The sequence below is a fragment of the Thunnus thynnus genome, chromosome 12 (assembly GCF_963924715.1).
Source record: "Thunnus thynnus chromosome 12, fThuThy2.1, whole genome shotgun sequence".
Lineage (NCBI taxonomy): Eukaryota > Metazoa > Chordata > Actinopteri > Scombriformes > Scombridae > Thunnus > Thunnus thynnus.
Genome location: NC_089528.1, coordinates 12,656,722 through 12,674,173, shown reverse-complemented (window position 1 = coordinate 12,674,173; position 17,452 = coordinate 12,656,722). Strand labels below are relative to the sequence as shown.

Sequence of the window (17,452 nt, the reverse complement as noted above, 5' to 3'; positions counted from 1 at the left end):
AATGTATCAAAGGGAACATTAAGTGAAAGGGAAGTGATTGCAGAAAATACAACAGTTGTGTAAATAAGAAAATCTTGTAAGATTCAATGGGGAGTAGTTAGATTGCATTTAAATCATCAGGTTTTGATGAGCCGTCTATAAAAAAAAAAGGCACTGTGTCAGACACTTTTTCTAAGAAAATTTGAGCAAAAGATGATCTATTTGTAGGCATTGCATAACCCTGTATTTGGATCAAATGTATGACCATAAGGTTAGCAATACACTGAAATGTCAGACATCCCAGAAGAGCTCTGCCCTCTCCAGTCAGTCCATTTTATATTAGGATATGATTACATCCATGTATTAAGGTTAAACCCAGGAAGTGCAGGATCTTCAAAAGGGTAATCATTGCTGTGGTATTTTAAGTAACACAGTTAGAGAAATGTCCCATTTTTCCATGTTTTTACATAAATGGCATAATGTGTAATAGGATGTCATGGCTAGGGTCACTTTGGATTACAGTTGAGAGATGCTGTCAGGAACACTGTACCACACTGCCCCCCTGTGGTGATGATACACATTAAACAGGTTAGTAGAAAACACACGAGAAGACCTTTTCTATTTGAATGAATTTGACTAGAAAATCTTTTTTTCAGTAACAGTCACAGTTTGCTATATGTTTTTCCACTTCCTAAAACCAGAAACCCTTAACACACACCAACATACAATTAGTAATCTCTCAAATTATCAGTGTTTTACTATTTGTTACCAACAAAAAAAAAACTTATGTTAATACTACACCACTGAAAACCCTAATGTGTACATAGTATGTGTAATGTCATTACCTTTCCTGGGGGTGGCACCGTCATTTGGCATCCTCTGGAGGCTCAGGTTACAGGATAGGGTTGCAGGCCATACAAGCTACACAAATAGCCTCCACCATGCAGGATTGTAAAGCCAGCCCATACTGCATTGTCACAGTTACAAGGGCACCTGTCCATCAGCGTGTATATCACTTTTCCACTTAATAGCCCTCAGAGTGGGACACTAGACCTTGGAGACTAGACAAGTTGGGATGATAGAAAGAGTGCATCATTGTTATGGTTGGGGAAGCATCTCATTTATAACCTCTTATCTTGACCAGAAGTATTGAGGTGAGTTTGTACCTTTTTATGTCGCTCAACTTGGATTCTCTTTTCTGGGTTTTACATCCACTCCACAATAAATCAAGTAGCCATAGTCTTCATTTCTCTCTTCTTCTGTCTGTTATTTTTATCTCCATATTGTCCTTCCCGCCAGCTGAGTCCTCATGGCTGAGGCACTCAGAAGCAGCAGTACTAGTAGAGGTTTGGGCAGTGGAGGGTCTGGAGGAGTGCGCATCCCCCAGGAGCCATCTCTTAAAGCTGGGGTGGTCTTGTCAGATGAAAGGGTGGACTTCCTTCGGGAGCAGGCCTTCTGTGTGCTGCGAGTGAAGACGGATAAGTGGAATCGCTTCATTGGCGCAGAGGAGAACCAGAATATCATACTAGATTTCCTGGACCACATCTGGACCAACAGGCTGCTGCTCTTCACCGGACCTGGAGGGACACTGCACGCAGGGGATGCTCAGGTAAGAAACACACTCAATGATGAATACACAACAGCATAAAATGTGTTTATATAAGCTTAAGACACCTACTTTTATAAATATGTGTGTCATTTTCTTATCTCCCCATCTTGGGTAAAGTAAATTTTGGAGGCAAATTCAATTATGGTTATAGAGTAAATATTTAATAGAATAGTGCACCTATTCTCCTCAGAACCTCTAAATACTATCTCCAAGCTAAAAACGCTGTGGGATAATAATCTGTCACACTGACAGTGGCACATTTCACTAACCGTTTGCCTGGGTGGCATTAAGACACAATTCATTAAAAACTGATGGCAGAGAGATTCCTCACAGCTTGAGGAAATTTATATGAACACTGTCATACATGCGCAATTAGACACTGACAGCTCTTAAACAATAAGTCATGTTTAAGAGCTTAAGTCTCCCAAGCTTGCTGTCTACACTACATCTAACATATCAATTTTTGAAATAAGTCACTACTTATTTCTGGTGCTTTCAATGCTGTTGAAAGCATTCCTACTGTTTTTTCATCTCTGAAGACATCCCCACCATGGAAGACCAAGCTGTTGTGTGTGCTAAAGAGGGGTGTAAAGAGAATCACTCGCCAAGGATTCAGACACCAACTCCGGCTGGGGGAAGTGCCCGGATACCCCATGGAGCACCTACCTATTGTTATCTCAGAGGTGGGCTTGGGCTTGGGTTTGTGTGTGTGTGTGTGTGTGAGATTTAAGTCATTTTCAGGGACACACACCAGACTTAAGACCAGCTGATTGGGGTTGGCTTGCGCAATTGGGGACAAAAGCTGTGTCCCCAATTGGTAAAAAACAGATTTTTTGTTCAGTGGTTAGGGCAGGTTAGGGTTAGGTTAAGTTTAGGATAAGGGTTAGGTTTAGGCAAGCAGTGGTTATGGTTGGGACAAGTCTTCAGGAAATGAATGTAAATCTATGAAAATATCCCAAAAGTGACTTAAGTAAACCTGAGTGTCTGTGTGTGTATAGTTAGGTGTTCAAACCATATACTAAAGCAGGGGGCATATGCGATGTGTGTGGAGCAAATGCAATGCAAATATTGTTTTTCCAAATCAGAGTATTGCTGGTAAGGCAAAGTAAGAATGCATGGTGTGTTTGTAACGCAATGAAAGTCTCCACTTACCTTAAAACAACTTGAATGTCTACTGCATGCATAGGTGCTAGTGTGTGTGCTCTCCAACGGTCTGAACCATGAGGACTGGCCACGGGTGGTGTCTGAAGACATCCATAGGCACCTGGAAAAGCTGAGGAGCAGGGTGGTGACTCTGCGAGGCCGCGCTGAGGGACGAACCCTGCTGCCCCTGCCCCTGTGCGTGGAGAGGGCACGGCCTCAGGATATTGTGCTCAGGTCTGTTCAGCAGTACGGAGTGTGAGATAGACAAGAGTGTGATGTACAGAATTATTAGGTGTGCAAAAAATTGTTCGTTTCGTTCGTTTTGTAAAGTAGAGAGAAATAAAATATTTGTATGACCTTACATTTTACTTTTTGTGATGACAGACCCTCAACTTGTCTTCTTTTTATTTCCTAGCTAGTTAAATTAACGTTAGTAACTAGCTAGCTTGCTAGTAGTTAGCTAACCGCTCTTGAAAAAGTTTTAGAAACTTACCACTTGTTGTTAAGACATTTGCAGATTCATTATATCCTCTTTTATTCAATTGGAACCAATATTATTTTGGAATATTATTCTGTGGGCTGCACTATAAAATATTTTAACATGTTTCACATGTTGCAACGGTGGCTGTATGAATATATGATTGTAACCGTCGTGTACAGATGTAATTTTCTAACCGGAAGTGACATAGCGTTACCTGCCCGCTTGTATGACACAACGTCAACAAAATTAATGATAAATAAAAAATAAAAACATCACTAAATTTGAAAGTTTTAGTATAATGTTCATTTATCTGTATTAAGCTTAATTTACGTCTTCATGTTTAGCTAATAACATTTCAAGCGATGTACAAAACAAGGAAAGATTCTGAAAAAAGGTAAAGGTCAAAGGTCACTCCGCGTGTCATCTTCGTTTACCGCAATAACAACCAGTGCAATTTAATCGAGCTAAACTTCTTTATTTCGCAATAGACTGATACATTTTCATTCCCGGTTAGCTGTAGGAGTCTTTTGGAATGTTTTCAAAACAGCTGTAAGTATTGTCAGTCGACCTGCAGGGTATAACAAATTTTTAGCTTTAAACAGATGCCTAACGCTAATTGTGATCAAAGCAAAAACCTCACATTTATACATTTCTCATAAGCTTGTGAAGATGCACAAACTGAGCTGTTACCACTGAATATTGCATAATGTACAGCGCAAGACGTAATATTCTGTATAGACTTAAGCCATTTTTCAGATATAATGTGTAAATTAAGCAGCACATAGAAGGCATAAACAAGTAGTTACAGAAATAAGCTCAGGTCTACAATTAACAGATGTATAAATTGGCTGGGATAAGATTTACAACTAACTAACTAACTTTGGTCCTCTTTGTAGTTTGTCTACTGCACTTTCATCTTACATAGCCCATATTGTCATGTTTACCCCTACTGATTTTTTCCGCTCTGTCTCCTTCAGCCCCACTGGTTGGCCACTGGACCGTGGCTTGTTATACTCAATAGAAACTCTGATAGTTCAGTGGTCTGGACAGATATGGCATGTCCTGAAGAAAGACTCTGGTATGGTGCTGCTCTGTGGAGACCACCCAGGCCCCAACATGGAGCTCCATTTCTGGACCACTCAGAGAGAAAATCTTCTGGGCATCCAGTCACAAGTATGAGATTGTTCTGTGGAAGTTGGCAGGGTGCAATCAATTCAAAATGTAAACTAAAACTGCAATTCTCAAAGTAATAGAAGTGTTTTTTTTTAATTCTTTAACTGGATATGAGACTCTTTTTATTCCTAAAGACCAGTTACTGAGTTCACAGCTCAAAAGGGCTGACTTATGAAATACCCACAGACCCTAAATATGTTGCACAACATTTTATACGTTACATTAATTGAGTATTTATCTTCCTGTTTCAGCCCAGGTCATATACATCCAATCACACTGTTCTTGTTTTCAGATCCAGAGCCCCAAAGTGGAGCAGATCATAGAGATCCTGAGGAGAGTCAAGAGCAGTTACTATTCCTCCTTCAAGGACATCTGCCTCAAAGTCAATGAGGGTAGATCAGCACAAGCGTCACTCATCATCACTCGTCATTGGCCTAATAAATGTGGCTCCTGTAACTGGAGTTTGCAGTCATTAGTACGAGGGTCTCCCCAAGCATAGTTCCTTTGTATTTATGTTTTTGCAATTAAATTTTCAGAAGCTGTTTCTTGTCCTTGAAATCCAAAAATGTTTGTATTCTGCATGATAACATTTCCATTGCCGCTTGAAATTGTCAATCTAAGAACACAACTATCAGACCACAGTTTGATTGCAATTCTGTAACTCCCCACTAGGATCATGTTTTTCATTAGTACTTCTATATGTGATTATCATAGCGGTGCTGGAAGCAGAGGATATAGACCTGTATCTACGCCCTCTGAGGAGGCTGATCAGCAGCTTAGAAGAGAGAAGTTTCCCTCAGGTGGACACTCTGCTGCCTCCTCTTTTCCACACACTCTGTCTCATCTGGAGCCGTTCCCTGTACTACTGCACTCCGCAGCGCATGGTGGTCCTTCTGCAGGAGTTCTGCAACCTCATCATTGAAAAGGTACAGTGATGCATCTCTGTGTACGTGTGGAAGAGAGGGAAACCAATCGAGAAAAATTAAGGAACTTAAACAACCAATCTTCCAAATGATTGTGTGTCTGTATCCAGGCCTTTGCCTACCTTATTCCTGAGGAACTGTTCAAGATGGAGCTTGAAGAGGGGATGGAGAGGGTCCAAATAACCATCTCAGTTTTGCGCACCTTCAAGCAATTGTTTCACTCTCACCGCCAGCGGATTCCCAAGTACTACCGACATACCCAGACCATCAAGCTATGGGACTTCCCTGCTACTCTTGTGTTCCAGCGTTCAGAACGCATCATGGAAAGGCTGTTTATGATCGAGGTGAATGGGTTGACGTGGATAGCTCAGTGTGTATTGCTAGTGCAGGAAGATTAGAAATCTGACACATGTGGCTGTAAGTCTTGAAAAGGAATTGCCAGCCAAATGGCTGTATGGTTATTATGAATGCATAGTTTTGATTTATAGTTGTGAACAGCAGAACTGCCTCCTCATACAAACTGTTGTTTTTTAACTATTTGTGTAATGCCTCAATCCTATCACACCAACTCATGATTGTTTTTTTTCCCTCTCATCTATAGGAACTATTTTCAACAGCGTTGGACTTTCTGAAGCTGGAGAAGGTTGAACTCGGTGGATCCAGAGGGAAGATCCTCAGTGAGATGGTCTTCAGCATGAGCGAGGAGTTTCATGACCGCTGGCGGGCCCTTAGAGAGAGCAAATATGACCCCCTGGACTATACTAATGATGTGAGACCTGCTCAAGTGAGATTGTTGCAGTTGTCTTTGATATCACACTGCTATTTAATTGATAAACCCCAAAGAGCTGTCATTCACAGGAATTTATATGCGGCATCGACAAGCACAGCCAAATAATAAAAAATAACAATTAGATCTTACTTTTCTGCCCAGCAGTAGAGTAATTGTAAAGTGGCAAAGAACAGTAGTTGCTAAGCAACACACAAGAATCAGTGACAGCAGTCATTACTAGTCACTGCATCAATATTTAATCTAGTAGATATTTTACAGCTATTTTACAACAGCTTCCAGTATGACTCAGCCAATCAAAACTGGAGCCCTGTCAGAAATTGATCTGTGGTATAATATACTTTTCGCAAATGTGTGTTATTCCAGCCAATACCGATCAACTGAGCTAAGGAGAACTTGAAATACTGCACTGAAATTTTAATGGAATACAAAATTGCTAATAATAAAAATGCATTCAAAGCTTTTTAATCATTCCAGTGACTGAAAATATCCATCCTTTCATATGTAATGTCATCTTGTGTGCAGGACTTTGTGCGTCACCATAGACGTTTCATGGAGCAGAACAGAGACTTTGACCAGAGGCTGGGAACTGTCCTCAATCTGGCTTTTCAGCACTCAAAAAACCTGAAGTCTACCTTTAAGGTATGTCTGTTACAGCTTGACCCCTTAATAGTCCAATCACTGTATTAATTAATATAAATCCAGGCCATCAAGGGACAAAGTGTTGATCACTTGCACTTTTGTGTAACAGGATGAAATGTCTGAAACTTTTATCATGTTAGCATACTATTTTAGCATTACGTTAGCATCTAATCCGCAGAGCATCCAGGAATTAGGTAAATATTGGGAATTTTTAACTTGTTGGTGACTCTAAAGAATCACCTAACCACTACATCATACTACCTTAATGTCTACAATATATGTGCACAGTCATTAAATTGCATTATTGTTTCCCATCCAGTTGTTAAAGATTTTTGGCACCCTGCTCGACAGACCCAGGATCCATCAACTATTCTCTCCTAACTACAGCGTGTTGTTGGTCATGTTCAATCATGAAATAGACCACTGTCAGTTTTTGCTTGATCAACACAGAGTTGAGGTGAGAGAGGGGTAATGGGAATAAATAATCTCAATCTTGACACACTCAAAATACAGTCCCATGACCAGACTGCAGCCACTTACTACACAAAATTAGATAGGGAAGTCTCTGATAGTTTATTATGGCTTAAACGTTATTATAACACATACACACACACATACACACAGCTTAACCTATGTTACAAAACATCTTTGACAGGAATATTGACTTTGAGTACTTGATATTACTGAGTCATCAGCCAAATTAAGCCTTTGTGTTTCAGTTGCGTTCAGGCTGTGCAGTCCTGTCGAAAAATATGCCGTCAGTGGCTGGGAACCTCAAATGGTCACAGGAGCTTCGGAATCGCATCCTCACCAACAGGAGCAACCTCTGCCAACTGGCCCATATGTATGGACCAACCCTATTCATCACACACACATCCACAACTGTCCAATATAACAACTGACACCTAGCACATCTGTTATTGTGTATACTGCATTGATAGAAAGACAGTTAAGGCTCATCATCAGAAGACTATTCAAATGAAAGTGTAAACGGTAAACAGTTTATTTAGATTGCTGTCACCTTACATATTTATGTTTATTCATTCGGCACTATCACACTTCTTTCCAAAATATGTGCAAAAGAGATACAAATGTCTTTATTCTGGAAGGAAATTCGACACATTTTCACTTTTGAAATATAGTGTATTTATCAAATACAAATATTCAAGAAGCAGATTCAATTTTGTCCTAAATCTTCATTCTTCTCACATTCTTCCTTCCTTCCCTCCTTCTCTCCCCTCCAGGCCTCTGGGGTGTGCTGAGGCGGATGACGTCCTGCAGAAATGTGAGCGTGTTCTGGAGGTTTTGGACCAGCATGATGAGGAGCTGTTTTCAGAGTGGACTGAGGGGCTGGAGGAAATCTGTCAAACACACCTGCAGGAGCCACTGCTGACACTCGACACTGACTCAGGCCTATTTGAGGTCAACTTCAGTCCTGCTGTAAGCACAAAGAAGATACAATCACCAAGAGACATATTAAACAAAAGCAGGGAATTCACTGATGTCATATATGTGCAGTAGTTTGCACGAATGTTGAGTTTGTAAATAGTCCATAAATCGAAAGTTAAATCCTTTAAATATACAGCACTGTGCAAAAAGTTTTGGCACTAAAAGTAAAGTGAGGATGCTTTCAAAAATAATGCCATGAGTAATTTTATCAATCTATCAATTAACTTCAAACAAAGGTCATTAAACAGAAGAAACCTAAATTAAATCAGTTTTCGGTGTGACCACGGCACAACAAAAGCACCAATTCTCCTCAGGTACTTGGCAGGTAGATATTTCAAACATCTTGGAGAAGTTGCCACAGTTCTCCTGTGAATTTAGGTTGTCTCAGTTGCTTCTGTCTCTGCATGTAATCGCAGACTGGCTGTATGTTTGGGGTCATTGTCATGCTGCAAAATAAATTTAGGACTGATCAGATACCTCCAAGATGGTACTGCATTATGGATAAGAATCTCAACATCTAGCTACATCAGTTCCTAAAACTTTTGCACAGTACTGTACATATTTATCACCGGCCACTTCATTAGGTACACCTGTGCAATCTAATGCAATCCAGTTTATAGCTCTGCTATAAAGTCTACATTTACGAAGCTTATACATTTTTAATTTTTGTTGACATTGTCAGAAAGGTGATAATTCTACTTTATGTTTATTATTGAGGTTGTAGTGGGTGGTGATGGTGTACTGGAGTGCATTATATTGAATGGTGTTTCTTATATTTTGTCCACTCCATTAACACACATGAGGGGGGGGGGTTATTGGGAACACCATTCAATATAATGCACTCCAGTACACCACCACCATCCACTATGACTTCAATAATAAACATAAAGTAGAATTATCACCTTTCTGACAATGTCAACAAAAACTGTGAATGTATAAGCTTTGTATAAGTAGAATTTATGGCAGAGCTGTTGTATTGTATTGCATTAGATTGCACAGGTGTTCCTAACGAAGTGGCCGGTGAGTGTCCATGTTCTGCTGCGATTTATCACATTAATATAATATGATAATGATTTGTACTAAATTCATAAAACTTTTGCTTTTGCATTTGCTTCATTTTCTTTTCTCAACAACCAGTAGCTGGTGTGTCTCCCTCTGGCAATGAGAAATCACAGTATTTGTCTCGAATTACCAGAAGTAGCCCACAGGGGCTGAACAGACAAACAACAAAGGAACACAGTTTCATCAACATAAAATCAAAGGCACGCTCTAAAAATGAGTAAAAATCAATGTCAAAATCAGGTGCTATAATATAAGTATAAACAACTTTTACCACCAATTTGTGAACAAATTAAGTTTTTATGGTGTACTTTGCACATTTCTTATGATGTATTGTATATGCATACTTCATTCCAATGTACATAATGACAATGACTCTTATATCCATTACTCAACAATTCATGTCTAAATTAGATCTCCACTTTGAGATGCTGGTCCCATCTATTTAGATTTTTTTGCGAAGGTAAAAGGAAACAAAACGATAAACTGCAACTTTGGATTCATCAAATAGTTTACTAGATTTTCTTCTCCTCTCTCTCCCCAGTTGACATCAGTACTAAGAGAGGTGAAGTATCTGGGCATGTTGAAGAACCAAAACATTCCTAAAGCTGCTCTCCATCTTTACTCTAAACGAGAGAAACTCTACATGGTGGGTAAAAGGCTTCTAGTGTTGTAGTGGACTCAAGTGTCAGACAGCTGATTGTATATTTATGAGTTGTGGGTATTTTTTTAACTGTAAATGGATTGTTGACCTTTGAAATATTCCCAAAAAGCATTCAGTTTACAGCATTAACATTGCATTGTATCCTGTAGTACACACAGACACTGACCTTGGTGACCCAATGGTACAACCAGCTTAACAGTACTATCCTGGCTGTAGAGCTGGGATTGGTGAAAAATGAGATGAATGGGACAAGACAGCAGCTAGATCCGGCCCTTCGAGAGCTGACATGGGCTCAGGACGAACTCTGGGACTACATCCAGAGCACACGAGACCTTGTCAAGGTATTTCTGACATGTTTACTTTTATAAAAATCTTTTGACCATATTGTCTACACAAATGAAGAGCAAGGTAACATTAGTAAGTTAGGTATCTTTTTTTTTTTTTGCAGTACTTGTGTCGGCAAAATTTTACAGCTTGTTAACACTTTTCTGTATATTTTTCACAAGTTCTGGGGGTTTATTTTAGACTTTGTTCAATAACAACCTCAAAAGATTCTGTGAAACTGCCTACTCACAAACCATTAAACTGCCATCCTCCTTATGTTGTCCATGCCAGTTTTCCTCTGTTGGGGAAAACACACTGAAACATAAAACAATTTGCAGCTGTTGACCTAAAGGAATGTACAGTAATTATCTGTCATAATCACACCTCCCCTTTGCCATCACCAGAGCATTTCGTGTCGTGTCCAGAAGAGCAAAGCTAATGTGGAGGCCATCCAGGCCCTCATGGCGAAATTTAGCCACCGGGCCTTTGTTACCAGAAAGAGCCGTTCTACGCTTCTCATCTTCTCTGACATTGAAGAGAGTGTTGCCAAACAGCATGCTCTCATCACCGGTACTGGGGAGCAGATACACAAACTTCTGCAGGTATATTCACACACTCATTCTTGATGCTAGAGAGAAGTACCTGTACACTACACTGTACTGTAGATGTTAACATCTGCAGATTTTTTTCATTTCTCACATCCCATTTCCATGTTCTAGGAGAACCAGTCTCTGCTCGGTGTGTCAGACCTGGACAGCAGTGAGTGGCAGGCTTACACAGACTATGTGGACCGGATGATCCTGGCAGGCTTCTCCAGCGCAGTACGCTGCTCACTGCAGTATCTCATGGACAACACAGATGCAGCCCAGCGCATTACACCACTGTTTGAGGTCCAACTGGTACTCAACGCCAATGAGATGACGTTTGACCCCCCGCTGGATTTCAGCCACACTGGCAACTTCTTTGATATCGTGGATAAGATAGTGGCCAACATCACCAACATGGCATCCTTCATTCCCAGAGTGGCAAAGCATACACAGCTGGATAACTATCAGGTAATGTACAAATAGGCTTATACATAGTGTGCATACATACTGTACACACACAGTGAGATATGTCTGCCCTTCTGACACACACCTCTTCAACACTTTGTATGCTCTCTTCTTTTCTCATCTTGTAGTGTGACATAAATGAAATGGAGGATTTGTCAGAGATGTGCCACATAATCCGCTCACGGGCACGTACAGCTATCGCTAAGGCGAGTATCTGTCTTCTGTCCGCACATGGAGGCTCATTTATGATGTTTTACAGGCTTACAGTTAGACTGTGTGGTTTTTCAGGTCAGAGAATATCAAGGATCATTTGCCAGCTACCGCTACCTTTGGACTGATGACAGGTCAGAAGTCTGTGGCTTCCTGTCATTTTCTTCTATTTTCCACAACTATTACTGAAATAAACACATAATGTACATGTGTGTTTCTTGCACATAATTTAATTCCCATCACTCAAAAAATGATAAATAGACTTTGGAAAGAAAAGTTAATGAGGGAATTTGCTAAAGAAGAGAATTTGCATTTCTTAAGAAAAACCCTACCAAAACAAAGCAGGTCTCTTTTTTTTCTTCACCATTCATAGGTCTGAATTTATGAGGCAGTTCCTGATATATGGCCATGTTTTAAGCACAGAGGAAGCCGAGCTCTATGCCGATTATGAACTGAAAAAGAACCCACCCACCCTGGACAACTTCAAAGAACAGGTGTGTCTCACATTTGTGATTCTTCCAGCCTTTAACTTCAATTTATATAAGATATATATTTATGGAGCTGGTCAGTCTTTCCTCTTTGATTAACCATTTCATTCTCCATTCCAGATCAACCTATTTGAGTCTCTGTATGTACGTGTGAGTAAGATGGAGGACAAGAGGGTGTTTTGTGGCTGGCTGCAACTAGATATCAGACCCTTCAAGCACACACTGATGAATGTCATCAAGAGGTGGAGCTGGATGTTCAAGGAGCACCTGCTCAACCACGTAAACCAGAGGTTAGACACAGACAAGAGCAAACACTCATATATGTTTAACACTCTAAAAGGATAAGCAAAAACAGATGAGAATTACCTAAACATTTAACATCATCCTCCTCCCTCTCCATGCCATAGCGTGAGGGAATTATCCTCTTTTGTCCAGGACACAGCTCATGGTCTTTCTAAGAAGGTGTCGGATGGCGACTACGCAGGCCTTGTGGACATCATGGGACACCTCATGGCTATAAGAGACAGACAGATCAGCAATGAGCAGCACTTTAAACCTCTCAAATCTACTTCTGAGCTCCTCAAGACATATGGACAACAACTCCCAGAGAGCGTCTACACACAGCTAGAAGTGGGTACCAGTGCAAAAATGCACACATTTTCAGTGCTGGCGCATATGTACATTTATCACTACACTACATTCTTCACTTTATTACCACAAAACACAGGAGCTGCCGGAGAAGTGGAAGAGTCTGAGGAAAATTGCATTCACAGTCAAACATGAAGTGGCGCCGCTGCAATCAAATGAAGTTTCAGTTATTCGCAGGAAATGTGTCCGGTTTGAGGTGAGGCTGTGTGTGAGCGGGGTAATATGTCAGTGTGGCAACCCCTAACAAAGAGCTCAATATCTGACATATAAACCTTCTCACTTTCTGTTCTGCATTATACATGACTGACACCACTACCCCCAGTGCGCATAGTTGTTGATGGAGAGTTGGAGGCAGATATGCATAGGAACTGTAGTGTCTATAAATACTGAATGTGCAGTTTCTTCATTGTAGGTCAAGCAGCATGAGTTCAGAGAAGAGTTTCGCACTGAAGCCATCTTTAAGATCAATGTGGAGGAGCCATATAAACTAATTGATAAGGTGAACAGTGAGAAATGTACATGACTACCTACTCAAAATTAAAGAGTTTAAAAGTAAATGCTGGCAAAGTAGTACTTTCCAGTATATGAATAAATAGATAAAAAAAAGTTTAAACTACAGGATTTCAAATTGTCTTTGTCTCTAGTCTAATCGAGCAGTTGCAGTGATGGAGGCAGAAATGAAGAAGCTGCAGGACACAGCTGATCTGTTTGAGGTCAGCTTTCCAGACTACAAGCAGCTGCGCCAGTGTCGCTCTGACATCATACTGGTCAAAGCAGTCTGGGACATGGTCATCTTTGTCAAGGTACAGATTAATCAGCACAATGCACACATGTTGGCATTTTGGTTCCGTAGCTATATTTGAGTTCCATAGATTAACCATTGACACAGGCAGCAGGTCTTGCATTGTGAGACTCAGCCTTTGACAACAAGTTTCCACACCGCAGGTATCCACAAACTATGAATTCCACACCATACCTTTAGATGTTGGTTGTTTTTGGTGTTTTTGGTAGTTGACAGTGCTCTGACTTCCATGTAGACTGCTTTTGAAAGAGATTTTTCATGTGTGGATTTCAGTAGAGAATCACAGATTAAACATTTCCATCCTCTTTGCCAGACCAGTATAGAGGATTGGACCAAGACTCCATGGAAAGAGATCAACGTTGAGCAGATGGACATGGAACTCAGGCGATTCGCTAAAGTACAACAAGATTTCATAGATAAACACTATAATCTTTCATTTGTGGAAGGGTTGAGACAAAAATTTTTCTCATAATTAATGACTCTCTGTTGTACAATGAAGGAGATGAAGGTGCTGGATAAGGAGGTGCGGGTGTGGGACGTGTACGTGGGTTTGGAGTCGACTGTGAAGAACTTGCTGACTTCCCTGAGAGCTGTCAACGAGCTGCAGAACTCTGCTGTCAGGGAGAGACACTGGCAACAGCTTATGAACACCACCAAGGTATCTCTTCTGCTGCTTCACAATGTCACGTTCCACCTGATTCAATAATATTTCATCAATGACCATGTTCTGTACTGTATGCAGTACCTATCTGCAATTCCCTTGACCAGATTTCTGTTCTAATTCAGTCTAGTCTTCATATACCTTCATTCAGCTATCCTGCCAACTCCTGTTCAGGCCTGTAATGACCAGCACAGTTCAGTGAACCCAATTGTCCTGATCTGAAATTTGATCATACTCATGGTTGTCATGTATTCCTTTTGGCCCCCAGGTAAGGTTTGTGATGGGGGAGGGCACCACCCTGGGGGACCTGTTGGAATTACAGCTTCACCGTGTGGAGGATGAGGTCAAAAACATAGTGGACAAGGCTGTGAAAGAAATGGCCATAGAGAAGGTAGGCATTGAAATCATGTGACAGAAAGGCCAAAATAATATGTTCTGTCAACTTTCTAGTTGGCAGTAAATATATAGTAACATATAAATGCAGTAGTTGTATGTATATTTTTATTTTGACCTGATAATGGGACTAGAAAAAATCTTATTAAAATTCATCCTGGGTAGGCATAAATGTGTGAACCAAATTTGAGACATTTCACTCAAAACCACAAACATCAACCTCATGGTGACACTAGAGGATAAGTCGGCAAATCAGCAAAGTCATTAGGATTCATTCTCTGGGCACCATCGATACCAAATTTCATGACAATTCATCTCATAGTTGTTGAGATACTTCAGTAAAAGCCAAAAAAGTCAACCTGCTGTTAGAGGAAAAGTCAGGGGATTACCAAAATCATTAGGATTCATCCTCTTGGAATCAATTTCATAAAGATCCATCCAATGTGGTAGACTAACCGACCTACAGACCAACATTGTCATCAGTAGAGCTACTAGCTTGGGTAAAAACATACACAATTCCTTATTGAATCTGTCTCAAGATTTAGTTCAGTTTAAATTGATTTTCCAGTGATTTTCACAAAGCAGAATGCAATTTTAAAGATAGGGAAAAAATAATATCCTATTAAATATAGGAAAAACATTGTAACCTCTGTTATATTTTAAAAGAAGAGCACTATCTAAGAGCAATAATCTTGAAGCAGACTAAAATGGACATGTAAAGTGTAATCAAAATAATAGTGCAGAAAAAAGACAGATAACAAGCTTAGTAACATCCCTGGTAAATTTTAATCTTATCTAACCACTTGTTTTGTGTACATTTTTCTCACTGTTTTTCTTTCTTGTTTATTTTGAAAATCATGATGTCACATTTCCTATATTTGCGTAGGTTTTGGCAGAGATAACCCAGACATGGAGTGTTATGTCATTGTCATATGAGACTCATACCAGCACTGGAATCCCTCTGCTTAAAGCAGATGAGAATCTGATAGAAACACTGGAGGACAACCAGGTGAGCCTGTGTTAACTGTGCTGATTCCGCAGCATGTGATATGTTGTTTTTTTCAGTAGTTGAAGAAATAAACTATGCCCTAATGTCTCATTCCATAGTTGTTGTATAAAACACCAGGCTGAGGGTTACATTAAATATTTCCGTTTCTACGGTTGCTTTCTGCCTCTGTGTAGTTTGCTGCTTTTGTTGCTGGATAGGAAAAAGAGGCTTTTTATAGACAAACATGTAAAGCTCCTGTTTCCTTTCTCTTCAGGTGCAGCTGCAGAACATCCTGATGAGTAAGTACGTGGAGTATTTCCAGGCAGAAGTGAGTGGATGGCAGAGGAAGCTGATGGTGGCTGACCTGGTCATCTCCTCCTGGATGTCTGTCCAGAGAACTTGGGCCCACCTTAACAGCATCTTCACCAACAGCCACGACATCCGCTGCCAGTTGGCCAATGATGCTGAGCGCTTCCAGGGAATACACACTGACTTTCAGGTAACACATAGAGCACTGGCCCACACACACCCATGTCACATTGTATCTTTTTCCCCTTTTCTTATTCATTCTTCCCTCGTCCAGAGCTTGATGACTGAGGTGGTGCAGAACAGTAATGTGGTAGAGGTGACCAACCAGCCTGGCTTCCTTGAGAACCTGGAAGCTTTGCAGCAGAGGCTGTCTGTGTGTGAGAAGGCCCTAGCCGAGTACCTTGAGACCAAGAGGCTCATATTCCCCAGATTTTACTTTGTCTCTGCCTCTGACCTGCTGGAGATTGTCTCTAAGGGAACACAACCCAAACAGGTGACACTTACAATTTCTCTATGTTTTCCAAAAGAGAGATCATATAAAATGATCAGCAGCACATTGTAGTTATCAGTAGAGTACAATATATTCTGCAAACTGAGTTTTTGTGTTATGGAATGGAGGTCTGTTGTTGTTTTCTTTTTTCTTCAACTCTAGTCAAGAGATTGTGGTCTGTTAACAACATAACCTTTAAAATAGAAATGCAACTAGGGCTGGGAGATATGGACAAAATCAAATTTCACAATATTTTGGACCAAATACCTCGATATCCATATTGTGACAGTATTGAAGGGATGACTATTGGTGCTTTTTCATAAATAATCATCATTATTGTGGATATATTGACTGAGTGGGTAAAGGCAAAGAATAGAACAGCTAGAACAGTCTGGTAAGTTCAGAAAATTACATCACTTTACTGTGCAGCCTTTAAAACCAGGAAAAGACAATACATATGTCATATCACGATATTACGATATTCAAAATCTAAGACAAAATCTAGTCTCACATCACAATATTGATATATTACCCAGCCCTAAATGCAGCCGTAGTCCACATTGTGTGTGTATGTGTGTTTTTCAGGTGACCAGGCACTTGCTTAAGCTGTTTGACAACATAGCAGATCTTCGCTTCAAGGACTCAGACAGAGATGGAGAAGGGGAGGAAGATGGGGAGGCAGTTGCTATAGGGATGTACAGCCGAGAGGGAGAATATGTTCCATTCTCTGAGCCGTGTGTCTGTGAAGGACAGGTATTGAAAAGCAATATCTCATGTGTGCAAATACAAGTACAGTTAAACTCACTTATTGCTGTATTCACTGATCCCTTTATTATGGTACAGGTACAATAAATTACTTCCACTGTTCTATGATTTGTAAAGTATGTATATAAATTCATTTGCCCCGTGTAATAATGTTCGTACTTTTCCCTAATGTTATACAGCATGGATTTCTTTTTTGGTCTTATTTTATTCTGCTCATTATGTGCCTTTCCTCAGGCTGAGTGTTGGTTGAGTGCCTTGGAGAGCACCATGCGCTGTACCGTTCAGAAGGAGATCCAGGAGGCCGTAGCTGCCTATGAGGACAAACCACGAGACCAGTGGCTCTTTGACTACCCTGCACAGGTCTGGTAATATCTAATCTATAGAATTACCACTAATACTTTATGTACACATAC

General features: G+C 40.4%; 1 protein-coding gene and 2 long non-coding RNA genes across 6 annotated transcripts in view; 1 reads left to right on the top strand and 2 right to left on the bottom strand.

The window, feature by feature from the left end:
- LOC137194035 (uncharacterized) overlaps positions 1 to 1,236 on the bottom strand; it is a 111,425-nt gene extending 110,189 nt beyond the window's left edge. For all 4 annotated transcript variants that reach the window (XR_010930914.1, XR_010930912.1, XR_010930913.1 and 1 more), the window contains exons 1-2: positions 1,146 to 1,236; positions 825 to 1,040 (exon numbers count right to left, since the gene is read on the bottom strand). This is a non-coding gene — a long non-coding RNA (uncharacterized lncRNA). The remainder of the gene's footprint in view (positions 1 to 824; positions 1,041 to 1,145) is intronic.
- A 243-nt stretch (positions 1,237 to 1,479) lies between these two features.
- LOC137194036 (uncharacterized) lies at positions 1,480 to 3,552 on the bottom strand. The gene is made up of 3 exons (XR_010930915.1): positions 3,225 to 3,552; positions 2,741 to 2,924; positions 1,480 to 1,567 (listed from the first exon to the last, which is right to left on the bottom strand). It is a non-coding gene; the product is annotated as an uncharacterized lncRNA (long non-coding RNA).
- Positions 2,781 to 17,452, top strand: part of dnah9l (dynein, axonemal, heavy polypeptide 9 like) — a 37,923-nt gene continuing 23,251 nt past the window's right edge. The window contains exons 1-30 of the mRNA XM_067605543.1: positions 2,781 to 2,965; positions 4,190 to 4,385; positions 4,678 to 4,777; positions 5,100 to 5,311; positions 5,419 to 5,652; positions 5,910 to 6,077; positions 6,621 to 6,737; positions 7,057 to 7,194; positions 7,457 to 7,581; positions 7,982 to 8,177; positions 9,790 to 9,894; positions 10,059 to 10,250; positions 10,638 to 10,835; positions 10,953 to 11,288; positions 11,414 to 11,491; positions 11,574 to 11,629; positions 11,869 to 11,989; positions 12,104 to 12,273; positions 12,391 to 12,613; positions 12,711 to 12,827; positions 13,044 to 13,130; positions 13,276 to 13,434; positions 13,747 to 13,830; positions 13,933 to 14,091; positions 14,363 to 14,485; positions 15,374 to 15,496; positions 15,750 to 15,974; positions 16,059 to 16,277; positions 16,860 to 17,027; positions 17,274 to 17,399. Of these exons, the coding sequence (XP_067461644.1) occupies positions 4,293 to 4,385; positions 4,678 to 4,777; positions 5,100 to 5,311; positions 5,419 to 5,652; positions 5,910 to 6,077; positions 6,621 to 6,737; positions 7,057 to 7,194; positions 7,457 to 7,581; positions 7,982 to 8,177; positions 9,790 to 9,894; positions 10,059 to 10,250; positions 10,638 to 10,835; positions 10,953 to 11,288; positions 11,414 to 11,491; positions 11,574 to 11,629; positions 11,869 to 11,989; positions 12,104 to 12,273; positions 12,391 to 12,613; positions 12,711 to 12,827; positions 13,044 to 13,130; positions 13,276 to 13,434; positions 13,747 to 13,830; positions 13,933 to 14,091; positions 14,363 to 14,485; positions 15,374 to 15,496; positions 15,750 to 15,974; positions 16,059 to 16,277; positions 16,860 to 17,027; positions 17,274 to 17,399 (4,452 nt within the window). The 5' untranslated portion in view covers positions 2,781 to 2,965; positions 4,190 to 4,292. The remainder of the gene's footprint in view (positions 2,966 to 4,189; positions 4,386 to 4,677; positions 4,778 to 5,099; positions 5,312 to 5,418; positions 5,653 to 5,909; positions 6,078 to 6,620; positions 6,738 to 7,056; positions 7,195 to 7,456; positions 7,582 to 7,981; positions 8,178 to 9,789; positions 9,895 to 10,058; positions 10,251 to 10,637; positions 10,836 to 10,952; positions 11,289 to 11,413; positions 11,492 to 11,573; positions 11,630 to 11,868; positions 11,990 to 12,103; positions 12,274 to 12,390; positions 12,614 to 12,710; positions 12,828 to 13,043; positions 13,131 to 13,275; positions 13,435 to 13,746; positions 13,831 to 13,932; positions 14,092 to 14,362; positions 14,486 to 15,373; positions 15,497 to 15,749; positions 15,975 to 16,058; positions 16,278 to 16,859; positions 17,028 to 17,273; positions 17,400 to 17,452) is intronic.